The following is a 15,969-nucleotide window of genomic DNA, read 5'->3' as shown; positions in this document are numbered from 1 at the left end:
ACATCATCGAGTATGGAATGTTTGTTACCAGTCTGATCGACAACATTTATTTCCTTATTAACAGTATCCGCATGCGGCAATGACAATGTTAAAGTATTGGTCTCCATATCACCATGTTTAGCGATGGTTAAATATCTCTGTAACACGGATGTATAAAGTTTGGCCTTCTCGTGGGGGTCGAGATCCCTCCTGGCCAAAATATCTCTGATCGACACGTCCAAATCATTTTCTACAATTTGTCGGACAGCGCCCCGACTGTTATCACTCTTTAACTTATCCAACTGGTGCTGAGGTACCAAAAATAATTTTTCAGCATACTCCATGTCTTCAGTTTATCTCCCCGCTATCAAGCTTGCTATAAATGGTAAAGCAACGCTTAACAATGGTAAAAGAAAGCCGCCTTTCTGATTAATTATTTTCTTTTTCCGTGAAACACCAACCTTTTTATCAGCGATAAATTTAATTTCAGACTTCTTCTTCTTTAACTCACGATATTGTGTTGATGTGAGAGGTACAGTGCCATTAAGAACATTAAGGGCAACCTCACACAGAGTTAAGATAAGTTCATTAGACGCCGTTTGTAAAATAACACGTCTCTGTGCTGGTGTGGCTTTAAATAAAAGTTTAAGAAGCGGCAGGTTTCTATATAGTCTGTCCGACATGCTGATCTATCTGCGTATTTTCGGAATGTAAACAACAGGCGTGTTTGAAAGCAGATCTGTTCTGAGACGAAAGTTTTCAGGAGTCTTAGCTTTATAATCAATTAAAAGGTGACCGAACGGCTTGCTAACAGCATTTTGAAAACATTCCATGAAAAATTTGGTGTTGCCGGGGTACATCTGTCTACCTAATACACAAACCTGATTGTTGTCTCTTGGATTTTTAAATAATATGAGATAGTTTGTATTCAAACTAATTGTCCTACTAGACTTTCCTTGAAAAAACAAATTTTGCATTAAGTAAATGGCGCTTAAATTTCTGTGATGTACATACTGTGTAAACACCTTTTCCACTTCGGCATTATTGCTGGCATCTTTCATAACATCATCAATTATTAACAAATTATTTCTGTTAAGCGGTAAAAGTGTGTCGTCACATAGCGACGTTGGTATCCCTTGAACAAAAACAATATTTCTTATCTTTAACATTTCATCATAAAGGGGTTGCCAGCAGTCATAAATGTATACTATATTTTCTATTTTATTTGAAATCAACTCATCAGAACGCTCAATCAACTGTTTTACAAAAAAAGTTTTTCCGGAATTTGATGGTCCGCTTATTACACACGAAAATGGGTGTTGTAATCTAAAATCAAACCCGTCAACATCTATCACACCTCGACCGTCTTTAGTACCCATAAGGAAGTGTTGAAAAATCAGGCAACAGGACACGTTTGTTGTACACAACTTTAAACCGCTTCACTACTGATTTGTTTTTCAGCGTGAGGTTCTTTTTATTTCTCACAATGCCGTCAGCGCGAGCAAGTATGTGTCGGCTAGTATCGCGATTCGTCACATAATTATCAACAAGGTCAATAAGTGTGTCGAGTCTAATAACTTTTGAGTTTTCAGAATTTAGCGTAATGCCCTTTGCTTTCATGCATGTTTTACCACCAGCTGTAAGATAACCGTACGTCTTAGGACCTCCCGAGCAGAACTCTGTAATGTAATCACCACCACCAATCTCGTCTGTCAAATCGCTTAAATAAGGCCCCAGAGGGGGTTCCCAATCACCTTCACGAGAAACAAAAATAACACTGTCAGTGTCGCTATACAACAATCTGTCTCCCAATTTATCCATTAGATTATACAATTCTAAACGAGCGTGCGCTGTTGTAAATGCGCCGAGGAATACATTAATATCACGTGTTGGACAGCTGTCTCCAGCCGAATAGCACCACTGAATCAATGCTGTGGTGTCGGACACAAATGAAAAGTGTTTAACCTCATAGCCGTCACCAAAGATGTGTTGTGAAAACTGTTCAGGGTCCGTTAACACTTCAGACACGGGCAGGTTTTCCCTCATTGAAAAACGGCCCCACAAGCTGTTTAACAACAATTTGTTAATAGAGCGTGGTTAAGGCATATCTTGTCAGGATTCAGTTGGATATTTTCCTTTTCAAAATAATCCCTGATGTATTCGGCCCTCTCTTCCTCTGTGACAGCATGTGCTGGATAACCACTGGCCTCCTGCTTGTACTGTAAAAACGTCTTTACATACTCGCAGAACAACGTCTCTGAACTGTCTGGGAAATGCCAAACTTCATGGATTTTTGCAACTACATACCCTTTCTCAACAGCCTTCACTAGTTCAATACTGACCCATGACCCCGTTATAGATCTCTCTTCATCACTATGCATACATGAACGCAACTGGTTTTCGTGCTCGGCACATGTGCGGCACAGCGGGAACATTAACTTTCCATTACAACGGTATGGTAAAACAGGGTGGAGGAGTTTTCTTGGCGGATATACTGTTGCCTTGACTAGACCATAGTAATCCTCAAGAGGTTGAAAGTCTTTGAAAAATATTTGGGGGTGCCCTACCGGGTATTTCTTCCGGGCCTGGCAGAATGGGTACAAGCTTGTGAAGTCCAAATATCTAATCTTCTCACCCTCCTTTGCTTTGTAATACAAATTATACGCATTTGTTCGACCACCAAAAAGTGCGTCTCTTGGTTTGAGCCTTTCAGGAGCTGTGTAATTAGAAATGAACGTGGCAACATCCAAATCATCCCTCTTAGCAGATGCCCACTGACATTCCCACATCACTTCAACTTCTAGACCATATGCACGAACAAGCGTCTCCACCTTGGTATCAAACCGCATTCGCAAATCTCCATACAAGACCTTTGACATAGGATGGCACTGGTTCGGGTTGTAACGACATTCATGACCATGATGCATACAACCATTAAATTCTAAAGCTTTTCGCACACCATCTTTTTCATAATAACCATCCACATAATATGCGCCAAACTTCATTTCCCCGTGAGTTAAAGCGTGGTGCACATCAACATCTCTTACATGCTTAACATACTCAAGCCATTCAATAGAGACGTTAGAGAATGTCTTGTGCTGGTTAATGTATGCGTTGTTGTGTGTCAGCGCCAGCGTGTCTTTTGGTAGAAAATGTGTTTTGTATACTGCCATACAACATGATGCTAATGTCGTATAATTAAACGGGTCTAGCTTTGTGCACTGAATGAATTCTTCGCGATACTTGATACATGCTTCGCGCAGTAAAACAACGTCGTTCCTGCCGTAAACATACAACTCCTTTTGGAAGTCAAAAACACCGTTTGAGACTGTGTCGTACCATTCGTCAAACTCTTTTTTGCCTTTGTCGTTCATAGTGTCATAACCATAAAAACCCTTTTCAGGGTATTGCCCCACATAGTTCTCATTTTGTTTTAAATTGAATTTGTGTGGGAAATGTCCTTTCTCGGAGCATGTTAGATTTAAGGCTGATGTTGTTTTAGCCAAACGCATTGGAATGAATGAATATGAGTCTATGTAACGTTGTTTGTATGTTTCATCATACATGGAGATCAGTCTACACCCCATCATGGTGATTTTGACAGCGACACCCACACTAGAAAAATATTCCAATAATAGAAAATTGTCAAAACCGGCCGCATTGTGTGCTAACCATGTGTACCCTTGATATTTGAGCTGTCTAAACTTTCTCATAAGCCTTTCTATGCAGTCAGACCCTTCTGCAGTGAATTCTGTACCATCATATGTAATAGCGCAGACAAAATTAGCTTCATGCTTTCCATTTTCAAAGCGTGTCTCAAAGTCAAAAAAGATGTAGGAATTACTGGGTTCTTTTATTTTGATCGGCTGTATGTAACATTCATGTGTGGTGTCCGATATTAAATCTTCACCACAATGAACACAACGACCCGACACACACTTGTGGGGTTTTGGTTTTATTAAACTTACGTGATAACGATGGCCACATTTTTTGCAATACTTAGTTAGATCGCATGAGGATGCTATCACCCCTTTAATAGACTGTTGTTTTTGTTTCTTATGCTGCTCATAGCAATAGACAGACTTGCAGTAACGCGAACAGTCATCACAATATTTCACACACCTGGGGTGTTTGTGACACATCGCATCTTGACACACATCGCAACTATATTTACAGCTATGATCTCTGGCGTTAGTGTAGCCCGTATAACAAAACGTGCAAACATGTGGCACCCCCATGAACGCTTTCAAATTTTTTACCAAATAATAATGACCGTCATGGAGGTACAGAAACGCAGTCTTGGTATGTGGTTTGTCTTTGGTTTGGTACTTTTCTAATTTACCCGAACGACTCTTGTGGAACACAACTATTTTAATACCATACTTATATTCAAAACGACCAATATCATTAAAACCTACTCTATGGTCACGTGTGTAGCCAATGTTTATCTGTATCTGTTCGGCTATAGGTTCTAATGTGTTATGTGGTACATGCGGATTCAGAAAAAGAGCAATGCAGATTGCAAAACACAGATTGTTTGAGATGTTTGTTGGGCAGAAAAGATTCAGTCTGTTCCTTTTGATCACCTGATCGTGTGCTAGGTCACGCACCTTACGACGAACACCACCATTTTTAGCCACGACTATCGAGACAGTCAGAGCCAAACTCTCATCCGTTTTAATACTGTTATTGCTCTGCATAACCCTTTCAATAGCGTCTGAAAATCTGTCCACACTGTAACCGTCCCTTGAAGACAACACCGTGTTTACATCAGATGTTAAACTACTACCTCTTAGGGTGATGTCGATAACACCGCCATCACCAGCCAAGACCCTGGAGAATGACACAATTTCTGACAACACATCGTGTATATAGGACGTGTATGAAGCTATGTCTGTGGATGGCGCGTCATGTAAATTCAGCATCCGGTGAAGCACAACGCTGTTAAACCGATTCCTAGACACTATGGTATAATCGTCTACAACACCACCATTTCTCACCAATTCTGCTATATGACCGTCAGATAAACCAAAGTTAGGAGCTGTTGGGTCAAATGCTGAATGTCCAGGTGTTGTCACACCGCTACCTGTTTGTTCATTGTTTATGTGTTGTGTATTATTTTGAATATCGTTTTCTAGGTCTGCTATAGCCATGTCACATTCTTCGATAAGACAGTGTAGTTTTTCACTTGGAGACAACCGCCCCCAAGCATCATATGTTGTGTCATCACATGCAAAATCTGTTGATTGTTCGCCACTACTATCATATCTACAACGCTTAACCGGTTGTGTATGTGATGCTTGTCTTGTGTTTGTTAACCATTCGTCCAGTGTAATTTGTAATAAGCCATGTGCGTTACTGTTATCGCTGTCTTGTATGTCTACGTCTTGCTGGTTGCTAAGCGATTCAATACCCATATCATATTCGTCCATAAGACAAAGCATTTTTTCACTCGGAGACAACTGTTTCCACGCTTCATATATTGGGTCATCACGCGCAAAATCTGTAGATGCCATGACTGTTTAGACCTATTTGGTTTTCGATACACAAATTGTTGGTTTTTAAATGTCAATGGTTTAAAATAATGCTATTACTTTTGAATGTACGTTAATGATTTGATTTATTTAACACATACTTGAAAAAAAAACCACAGTATATTATTAACACAATAATAATAATAATAACAATTATAATATTAACTATTATCATCTACAAGACGGTCCTGCAACAGGGATCCGTGTTGATTTTTTTAACTGCAAAAGTCTGTTTAATTTATACAACAATTCTAACGCTGTTTCACTGTGCGCAACCTGTTTCTTACACAAACCATGAATATCCTTAACTAAATTGGCATTAGCTGTTTGTTCTTTACACAAGGCTTCAATACGTTCAAACTGTTTCTGAATAATATTGTCACGCCTGCGGTTTAAAGCAGCCTGCCTACGCTGTTCAATAGAGATTTTAGCGATCTCCTGTGACATCTGTCTCATCAACGTTATAAGCTCAACAGGGTTGTTAGCACAATTACAACCCCCCACCTGGTTTTGTTGTTGTTGTTGTTGTTGTTGTTGTTCGTGATCTTGATTGGATTTTATTTCATCCGTAACAGAGTCCCCAGGTTCGATCAGAGCATCATTTAACACATCATTCGGCACAACAGCAGCACCGTTGTCCTCCTTTACTGTAAAGCTGTTATCATTCCATGTTTTAAATAACTCATCAGACCATCCAGCGGCGCACAGACCAGGATCAACACAGTCCTCATACACCGACAGATCGAAAATGTCCAAATCTATGAACAGATAAAATAATGAAACACTCGTTAACACACAAACCTCATGTTATAAATAATACAAATAATATTTAATTGTGTTTTTATTACCGTTTGTTTTGTGGATATCGTCCAATCTAAGACGTTTACCACTACTTGAGCGCGATGTTTGAGCACCACCAGATCCAAAACTACCACGTTTTCCTTGTGGAACAGGCACCCTGATGTCCCTTGGGACGCTTTGATTGGATCGGGTAGGACTGCTTGTTAAACACGGCGTAAATGTTTGCGGCGCTTGGTCGTTGTTGGCGTACGTAGCATCCAATGGTTCAACAACGGCAGAGGTGCCGGGAACAACTTCAAACCCTGGCGGTGTTAAGAGATTTGTTTCTTCAACCAAACGTGTCAACCCTACTACAGAGAACATATAAATTACACACTATTGCGACACACAATCAAAATATAACACCATGAGTTATAAGATGTATCAGACAACCTACCAAGAGGATTTAAATACCCCGTAGCATCCACAGTTTCTGAAGAAATGAAAAAATAATCTCATGAATAACAACTAAAATCAAAAAAGACACATAAAATAATAAAGAGCAGAGTCATACCTTCACAAAGTTGTGATAAACCTTCAATGCTCCTAATGGCACGGATGGTTTCTAACTCAGATGTACCTAGACAAGATAAACCCTGTTAAGTGGGTAAGAAAATATTATATCACTGAAATTCTGACAAAAAAATTAGGTAGAAATCTGTAGTTTAACACTTACCGAAAATGTAGGACTCCATTGCGACTTCCAAATAGTGTCGGTATAGGCTTTCTCACAAACACAGGATTCAAGCTAACTATATATACATGGGGGCTGTGGGTGTGTCAGGGGTGTGGTGTGGGTGTGAGGGGAAACCCATATAAGGGCATCCTGTACTGACCTGTCAGTCATAAGCCCGAGAATCAAACTGGTTAATTTTAACACCCCTAAAATATTCGCGAGGGCTGCTACCAAATGCTTTACCACGCCGTTTCTTCCTTGGCGCAAAAGCAACGTTGGTTTCAGAACTAATAGTTGGTGTAACTGTAGATTCTCTTAAAAGAGACTGATTTACACACACTGTAGACATTTTAAAAAGCGTTTAGCCATAGAAATCCACCAGGGTCATTTTAAATAACACATGCAAGCACAACCCACCCCAAACATGTTGGGGGGTGTGAGGGTGTCAGGGGGTGGGGTGTAGGTGTGAGGGGAAGCCCATATAAGGACATCCTGTACTGACCTGTCACCTGGGTCATAAATCAGGGGTCATAAATCAAGGGGTCATAAATCATTCACAGAGGTGTTTGACAGAAGGTGTAGGATATATACTACTGATGTCTAAAGCAAAACAGCCTTTGTTGACATGTCTTAAGAATCCTGTTTTGTATTTTGATCAAAGCACATCTTGTCATCAATCACCGTTGCAAGATATATATAACTGCTAACCCTTTCAACTATGGTACCATCAATAGTTATAGGGTGGATCTCCTTATTCACTTCTAAAATCCATAACCATTTCCTTAGGTTTTTCAAGGTTAAGCTTCAAGAATGATTTTTTACACCACAACACAAACTCATCCACTATTGGTCCGTAACTATTCTCAGAGTCATGAAGTAGACTGACTATGACAGAGTTGTCAGCATATTTAAAAATGTATCTGTCTTCATACTGACATACTCAGTAAATGACCTGGTAGATATTGGTAGATTTAGTCACCTTCATGTTGTTTTGTTAGGGTATTTATTATTTTGGTGGCTTGAGGATTCATAGATTAGCATGATAGCTAGCTCTGTTTGCTCAGGCTAATGATTACCCCAGCCAAACTTTAGCCTATCTGTAGCAGGAGGTGGGGATGATTGCTGATATAATCGCTGTCTGAAGCTAGGAAAATTGCTCAGATGCTCAGTGTGGAGTGAAAGGTTAGCAAACATACCATGGGCGTGGCTCAGTACCAAGTGAGCAGCCTTGCATCTTTCCACTACTTAGACAGCTGCATAAGTAGACAGCATTTTCATCAAAAGCAGATCTTCAAACAGCTTATGGAGTCTCTCCTTTTAAAGTGCACCCATCACTAGACATTTAGTTTTCTACACAGTTTTTATAACCACCATAGAAAATCACTTACGCATAGAACACAGTGTTCTGGAGCAGCTGCAAACAAGCGGCAGATGACCATACACAGCATGAAGTGTAGGCTAGAGGGCTATAAATGTAGGGCAGTGCAGCTGGTGATGGTAATGGAACTCCATTCAATACTTCCGTGGTTGGAGTGGTGATCCAGCACTAAACAATCAACATCAGTAACTAATCACTTTAATAGAATGAAAGAAAAAAACTTGCAGTGGCGTCCCACAGCCTGTCTAGGTGTGTAGAAGCTGTTGCTGCAGCAAAGGTGGGACAGCCTCTCCATTTGCCATTTAATACCCTTGTTTTAGAAAAACACTGGGGGAGTGGGGGAGTCAGGTTTTTAGCTATACAAATGTTCCACAGAAGTGGTACGTCTCTAACGTTATCATGGAAAGCAGAGCACACTAATGAACCACTGAGCAGTTCCCACCCATCTTAGTAGCTTTAATGTGGAAATGACTGTACTAAGTACTCAGAAGCAATGTGAGAAAATGTCGGCTCAACACAAGAAGTCTGCTCACATTAAAAGCTTAGAGAGGAATGCTGAAAAGGCAGAGCTTGATCAATAAAGAGCTTTGGGAGAATCACAGGTGATGTTCAAGAGAGAACAGGTACATTTACACATATGTACATTACAGTCATAGAGCACATTGTTGCCGATCTGATATTTAAACACGTCAACATGTCTCAGACTGAATTTTGCATTGCTATCATTATTTCAAAGGGTAATTCCACCTGTCTTTCACATTTTCTAGCAATAAGTTCAGTAAAATTCATAAGAAAGTTTTCAAAGTAAACAAAGGAATTACACTGGTGGTAAGTATCGTAAACGGATACCATTTAAAAATTTCTTCGTTCAGTGCTTATATTAACTTACATAGACACTTTATGTACTTACTTATGGGGAGTGTTAAATAATGTATTCAAGCATGCAGTGTAGCCAACCAGCTAAATGTCAGGACTGAAATAAAATAATAAGCAAATAAAGTAATGATGATCATTATATTCTAATATGCATCCACACATTGACAGTGGGTTGAGGGGGTGGCATATAAGTCGAATGATGAAGAGTCATAGAGAGAGAGAGAGAGAGAGAGAGAGATACAGACAGGCAAACAGGCAGCGCTCTACACCTCAATAGCGATGACATCATGACAGTCGTGGGGCATTGATCATCGCGAGATTGGCTTTTTGAAAACACCGTCACAACTGAACGCACGAGCCTCGAGAGCTGCACGATTATAGTAAAAAAACCTTCAAAATAAATTGCACCAGCATTCCAGCGAACACCGACGCGTACAACTCTTTAATTCTTCTCTCTCTCTCTCTCTCTCTCTCTCTCTCTCTCTCTCTCTCTCTCTCTCTCTCTCTCTCTCTCTCTCTCTCTCTCTCTCACACACACACACACAGCGCGCCCGCCCGCCTACATGCCGGCACTGCGTCTGTCTGCTGCAGAGATTTTCCCCGAGTCTCACACACTCGTTTGTTTTCCTGTGTAGTGGGGACATTACATAGACCATTCATTTTATGGAGAGTTCTTTTAACCCTATCGATAAGAACAACCCTAGCCCAACATTAACCCTACAATTAAACCTCCAACCAAACCCTAATCTTCAAAAAATGTCTTCACCTTACAATGTAATGGTCTTCGTTGTGGGGACTAGCTTGTCGTCCCCAAAAAGTAGTAAATGCCTTACAGCGTCACAGTGTGAGTGTGTAAATAGAGATGGGTGCCCACAACTTAATATATACCTGGTGAACACACACACACACACACACAGACTGCTGCTCCGTCTGCCTCGTATAGAACACAGACATGACGCAAACTCCTTCCCTATACAAACATACACCATGATGACTGAGGTGCGTGACAAGCGGAGGGACAGAAGGACTAGAGAGAGGGGGAGTGAGATGCTGGCGGAGTCGTGGCTGGTTTGCCTCGCAGTGAGCGGGTCTCCTCTGGAGAGGCGCTGGATCCTCAGATGTACCGTGCACGCGCGCCTCATCATCATTACTACTCCAGCCTGCTCAGCATGCACCGCCACGCGCCCTGCTCACACACTCTCTGTCACACACTCAGTCTCGAGCTCGGGCTCGCCCATATCATATACAGCCTTGAAAAACAGTACCGCGTCTGGGCTTGTGTGCTGCTTTCAGCCTTTCCTCTCCTTTCACACTCAACCACTTCAAATGTAGTGCGAATATAATGTGTGTGTGTGTGTGTGTGTGTGTGTGTGTGTGTGTGGGTGGGTGGGTAGGTGAGGGGGAGGTGGAGGGGGTGTATTCTGATATTACACAAGATCATTACTCTATGGAGAGTTTTTGCATATGTTTTGAAATGTTGCCTATATTAATATTGATAATGAGTGTAATGGATACTTATTAGAAGCAATAACAGAGGCCAGAAAGGAATGTAAGTGTGCTGCAGCATTAACTAAGCTGCTAACTATTTTATATCAACCTTGATTAAGAGTGATTATTGTCTGTCTACACCATCAGTTGCCCACATGCCCAAAAAAACATGTTTTAATATTGATTTCTAAAGCAGTGGCCATCAGGAGACTATGGGAACACAATGGGAACACAATGTACTTTCTTCATTTAGCACACAGGGCTTATACTGCACTGTGAAAATGTGTGTGTGTGTTTTTTTTGTTGTTGTTTTTTTTTACTTCAGTAGTGGAACCCTGTTCTTGGTGCTCAATAGAACCTTGTTTAAACAGCCTCTTTAGAGAACCAGAGCCATTTAATCAGGCAAAAACCCACTTATGGTTTCAAACGTTTCATTGAGTATGTGAAGCTCTATATTAATAGTATATAATAGAGTCAAATAGAGTCTATTTATTAAAAGTAAAATGGTCTGAACACCCCTGGTCAAATAACATTATCTGTGGATTTTCTAGGTGTATCTTTTACACCCTCTGCAAATTTTAAAACTCATCTACTGTGCAGTGGGACGGAGGATGGGCTAATGCATAAAAAGTGTCCGGTGTAAAGTTATGGCACATTTTGCATTTAACTAATTAATACAAAGTGTAGAGATTTCAAACTGAACACCAATCAGCTGAAACGTTTAAATTAAATCCCTTGTTTCTACACCCAGAGTCCATTTTCAGCCTCACTGACGATACAGGAGACCTTTGTGGTTCTACAGTTACAGACTGTAGTACTACAATTACATCTGTTGCTCTGCACTTTGCTAGCCACCTTTCGACCTGTTCATCAGTGGCCATTGACCTTATGGTGGTTTGTTAGTGTGTGACACAGCAGAGCTGCTAGAGTTTTTTAAACCCTCACTATCACTGCTGGACAATCAACACAAAACCGTGCAACAACCTATGAACTACCGCTTCTGATTTTACAAGGTGGACCAATGAGGTAGGTGTGTCTAACAGAGTGGACAGTGAGTGCACACTGTGTTTATGAACTTCAGCAACACTGCTGTATCTGATCCACTCATACAGCACAACACACGCTATCACAACGGCACCACATCAGTGTCACTGCAGTGATGCTCCTGTTTGGTCATTGGAGCAGAGAGTGTAAAGAGCGAATGTAGAAACGAGGAGGCCTTTTTGATGTTATCATGTCATCGATTTCCATGCATTTATATAAAGTAAACTTCTTTTTTTCATGGATGACTTGGTTGGATCTACTAGAAACAACACTATGTTAACATTATAGATGTAATATCATTGTGATGCTTCACTGGGCTGTAATAAGAGAATAGAGCCCCTGTCGTTGCTACTCTACTGCACTTTTTAACTATAGGATTAAGGAATGAACACCAACCAACCAGGGCTTTCAAAGTGAATTGCATTTTGTAACTGCAGGGGAATCTCAGAAGCAGAAATAGTCAATCTTTCCTAGTGTTGTTTTAATTCAATTATATTCAAATTTGAGGGAATGGCTGACTTTGCGAGGCCATATCAGTAAGGACCATCCACTGAAATGTTCTGGACCAGGGATATTCCCATGACTTTATGGTGTAGATTGAGCACTCTGTGCCTATTGAAATTGCTTTTTAGATTGCTGGAGAAGATGTTGCATATGGTACAGCACCAAAAGTAGTTCTTCCACTGTATCATTCTGTTTATTTCAGTAGAAGTGCTATACAGTTACAAGAGTAACATCTCCATCAATCTCATGAACCATTGGGGCTAGAAATCATGGTACTAACAATTGCTTTTTCCAAAGAACCCGTTTTAAACGATTGGGCTGCTGTGTGTGTGTGTGTGTGTGTATATGTGGCTAATCGAACACACCGCGCTGCGTAAAAGCGAGCGCGGGGTGACGCGCGGTGGATGACGCGCGCGGGTTAAAGCAGGTGAGAAAGTCACCCGGTGGTAGCTGAAGTAGAGCCGCGCGTGCTGAGGGAGAATTAAGCGCGTGAACTCACCTCCACACTTGTCCCAGCTGCAGGAGGTGGATGAGCGCCTGCCAGAGCCAGACGGAGACGCGGCAGCACGCGCCCCTCGCGCCCCTCGCGCTCAGCCCCGCCGTCGCCGCGGCTCTGCGACCGCTGCTGAGACCGTCCACGGAGCCCAGGCCGCCGCCCGTGTAGTCCTGCACGAACCACCTGAAGCTGAGCACCTGCACCAGCACGGAGGGCACGAGCACGAAGAAGAGCGTGAGGCCGCCGGACACGTACTCGCGCTTGGCGTAGTAGTCGGCGGCCAGCCACACGTCCGTGCCCACGTCGCCGAAGAACACGAGCAGCGCGAGCACGATCCACAGACAGTCGAGCCACAGGCGCTCGTCGCCGTCGGGGGGCCGTCGTTGGCGCGCGTCCTCGTCCTCATCGTCGGCGTCATCGCGCCCCCGCCGCTGCTGCTGTTTGCCCCGCAGGTAATGCAGGCACGCGCTCCGGCAGCCCCAGTAGCACGAGGACGTGTTGCAGCAGTGGCAGATGTGGAAGGAGCTGGGCTCGCCCACCCCGCCGCCGCCGCAGCCCACCTCGTCCAGGTCGCGCAGCTGCGCGAAGCCGGTGACGACCCCCCGACCGTCGGACTTCGCGGCCATCTTGCTCTCTCCGGCGCCCACCTCCTGCCCACGTCACTTCCCTGACACCTGTTCAGCGCGGGGACCCCTAACGACGCAGCCATGGAGCTTTGGGGGTCGCCACGATGCGTCCCGCCAACTGCATCAGCACCAGCGGCATCAGAGGCAAACAGGCAAAAGGCAACGCGGGACAGAGAGAGAGAGAGAGAGAGAGAGAGAGAGAGTGGGGTTGAAGACAGAGGGTGAGAGAAAGAGAATGAGGATAAAGATAGGGAGAGGGGAGAGAGGATTAAGAAATTAAGGACAGAAAGGAAGTGATGGAGAGTTAGACAGACAGAGAGAGAGAGAGAGAGAGAGAGAGAGAGAGAGAGAGAGAGAGAGAGAGAGAGTGAGTCCACGCGTTCCTCTATGATAGTGTGTGAGAGTGTCGCGGGGTCAGAGATTAAAGCTCGATGAGCAGTCGGTTGCCAGGACACTGCATGTGTCACCTGCGCATGGTGAGTGCGTTCGTCGTGTTCCCTGCTGTATCTCCTTGTCTTCTCTTCTCTTCTCTTCTCTTCTCTTCTCTTCTCTCTCCGTCCCTGAGCTGTGCGAGGCGAGCAGCGCGTGCTTGCTTGCTGCTCCTCGGTCGAAATGCCCCTCAACGAAATACACGATCCACCTCCCTCCCTCCCCTCCTCCTCCTCCTCCTCCTCCTCTCCTACCTCCTCCTCCTCCTCTTCTCCTCATTGATGATGCCACCTAGTGTTTCTCTTTAAACCCTAACGCTGGACGGAGGGGATGCTGAATGATGTAATGCAGTAGTGAACACGTTCATGTCTCCCCCTTAACCCTCCGCAGACAAGGATTCGTGCACAATCTTGAGGTTCATATAACAGCGCTCACAGGAAAAAAACGTGTCCCTGAACGAACCGTGGAAACGTCCAAGAGGAGAATGCTGCGGGGAAAAACGACGACAGCTGTGTTTAGATGGGAGCCTGAATATTGAGACCACTAAGCATCAGTATGGGTGGTGTACAGGTCCAGAAGCTGAGCATAAATCTGTCCAGATATTTGAGAATACTAAATAGATGAACACAATACCTCCTTTACTGATAAAGCTATATACTTTAGATGGTGTTTAATGTATATCAAGATTTTAAGCTTTTGAACATGTGTGGTGGTTATTTACCTGAAGGTGTGTTATGAGTGAATTAAGAATCCAAAGCCATGGAAGAACAAATTCAGTTTGAAACTGAAGTGTTCAAAAGACACAAAAGCAAATTCAGTCAACCAGGGCTTCTGACATCATAAACCTACAGAACCAATTTAGTCAACTTGGGGCTTTGCTTTCAAGAAAAAGACAGGGGCTAATAGCATGGTCACAGATCTGCACCTAAATTTAAGCCACTTTTAATAGAAGTTTTGTCTTTGGAAATAACCTCTTATAACTTAATTAGGGTGGCACGGTGGCGCAACAGGTCGTGTCACTGTCACACAGCTCCAGGAATCTGGGGTTGGGGGTTTGAGTCCCGCTCTCTTGTGAGAAGTGTGGTGTGTTCTTCCCGTGTCCTCTGCATGCTTCAGTTTCCTCCCACGGTCCAAATACACATGTTGGTAGGTGGATTGGAGACTCAAAAGTTTCCACAGCTGTGAGTGTTAAATAGACAGGAACGGAACTGTCCATGGTGCTGAACTTAGTGATTCCATAATGGAAAACAAGCCAGTAGAAAGCGCGCGTCGTGTGTTAGTTGGATAACTAGATCCCTGTGAGTTTGTGAGCATAAGGAACCGTGTGGGCGCCATGTGGTGCCACTATGCGTCTCTGTAGGCGAGTGAAACATGCCGTGAATCATGATTAGTGGTGTGAGCAGGTGTGAGTGTTTTATTTAAGAATCACTCCAGTACACATACACACGAGCCCCTACCATCAACGTTTTCCTTCGATAACAAATCTCTCAAATGGTTAAAACCTTAACATTAAAGATAAACTCTTTGTTTCTACACTCATTTTCACTTTTATCAGCACCACTGACCTTACAGGAGCACTGTGAAATTCTATAGTCACAGTCTGTAGTCCATCTGTTGCCCTGTCTACTTTTTTAGACCCCATTCATCCTGTTCTTCAATGCTCAGGACCCACACAGGACCAACACAGAGCAAATATGATTAGGCTGGTGGATCATTCTCAGTGCTGCAGTGACACAGACGTTGTGGTGGTGGTGTTAGTCTGTGTTCCATTGGTACACGTGGATCAGATACAGTAGGGCTGCTCAAGTTTTTAAACAGTGTCCACTCACTGTTCACTTAGTTAGACACACCTACCTACCTGTCAGAGACAGTTGCTCACAGGACTTTATAGCATGGATGTTTTTGTTTGATGGAGTATTCTCAGTCCTGCAGTGACACTGAGGGTTTAGAAGCTCTAGCAGCACTGCTGTGTCTGATCCACTTATACCAGTGCAAACACAGCACCACCATGTCAGGGTCACTGCAGCTCTAAGGATAACCCACCACCCAAATCATACCTCCTCTGTGGTGGCCTTACAAGGATCCTGATAACTGAAGGA

The 15,969-nt window shown here is 43.0% G+C and overlaps 2 protein-coding genes across 2 annotated transcripts in view; both read right to left on the bottom strand.

The window, feature by feature from the left end:
* The window catches only part of LOC136701939 (uncharacterized), a 48,835-nt gene extending 41,723 nt beyond the window's left edge, over positions 1 to 7,112 (bottom strand). The window contains exons 1-6 of the mRNA XM_066676740.1: positions 7,030 to 7,112; positions 6,868 to 6,933; positions 6,751 to 6,786; positions 6,362 to 6,664; positions 5,770 to 6,271; positions 4,566 to 4,812 (exon numbers count right to left, since the gene is read on the bottom strand). Of these exons, the coding sequence (XP_066532837.1) occupies positions 4,566 to 4,812; positions 5,770 to 6,271; positions 6,362 to 6,664; positions 6,751 to 6,786; positions 6,868 to 6,933; positions 7,030 to 7,048 (1,173 nt within the window). The 5' untranslated portion in view covers positions 7,049 to 7,112. The remainder of the gene's footprint in view (positions 1 to 4,565; positions 4,813 to 5,769; positions 6,272 to 6,361; positions 6,665 to 6,750; positions 6,787 to 6,867; positions 6,934 to 7,029) is intronic.
* Positions 1 to 13,529, bottom strand: part of xkr6b (XK, Kell blood group complex subunit-related family, member 6b) — an 85,089-nt gene extending 71,560 nt beyond the window's left edge. The window contains exon 1 of the mRNA XM_066677574.1: positions 12,819 to 13,529. Coding sequence (XP_066533671.1) covers positions 12,819 to 13,441 — 623 coding nt within the window. The 5' untranslated portion in view covers positions 13,442 to 13,529. The remainder of the gene's footprint in view (positions 1 to 12,818) is intronic.
* Between the last annotated feature and the right edge of the window lie 2,440 nt (positions 13,530 to 15,969).

The sequence above is a fragment of the Hoplias malabaricus genome, chromosome 7 (assembly GCF_029633855.1).
Source record: "Hoplias malabaricus isolate fHopMal1 chromosome 7, fHopMal1.hap1, whole genome shotgun sequence".
Classification (NCBI taxonomy): Eukaryota; Metazoa; Chordata; class Actinopteri; order Characiformes; family Erythrinidae; genus Hoplias; species Hoplias malabaricus.
This window is presented reverse-complemented; position numbering and strand designations above follow the sequence as displayed.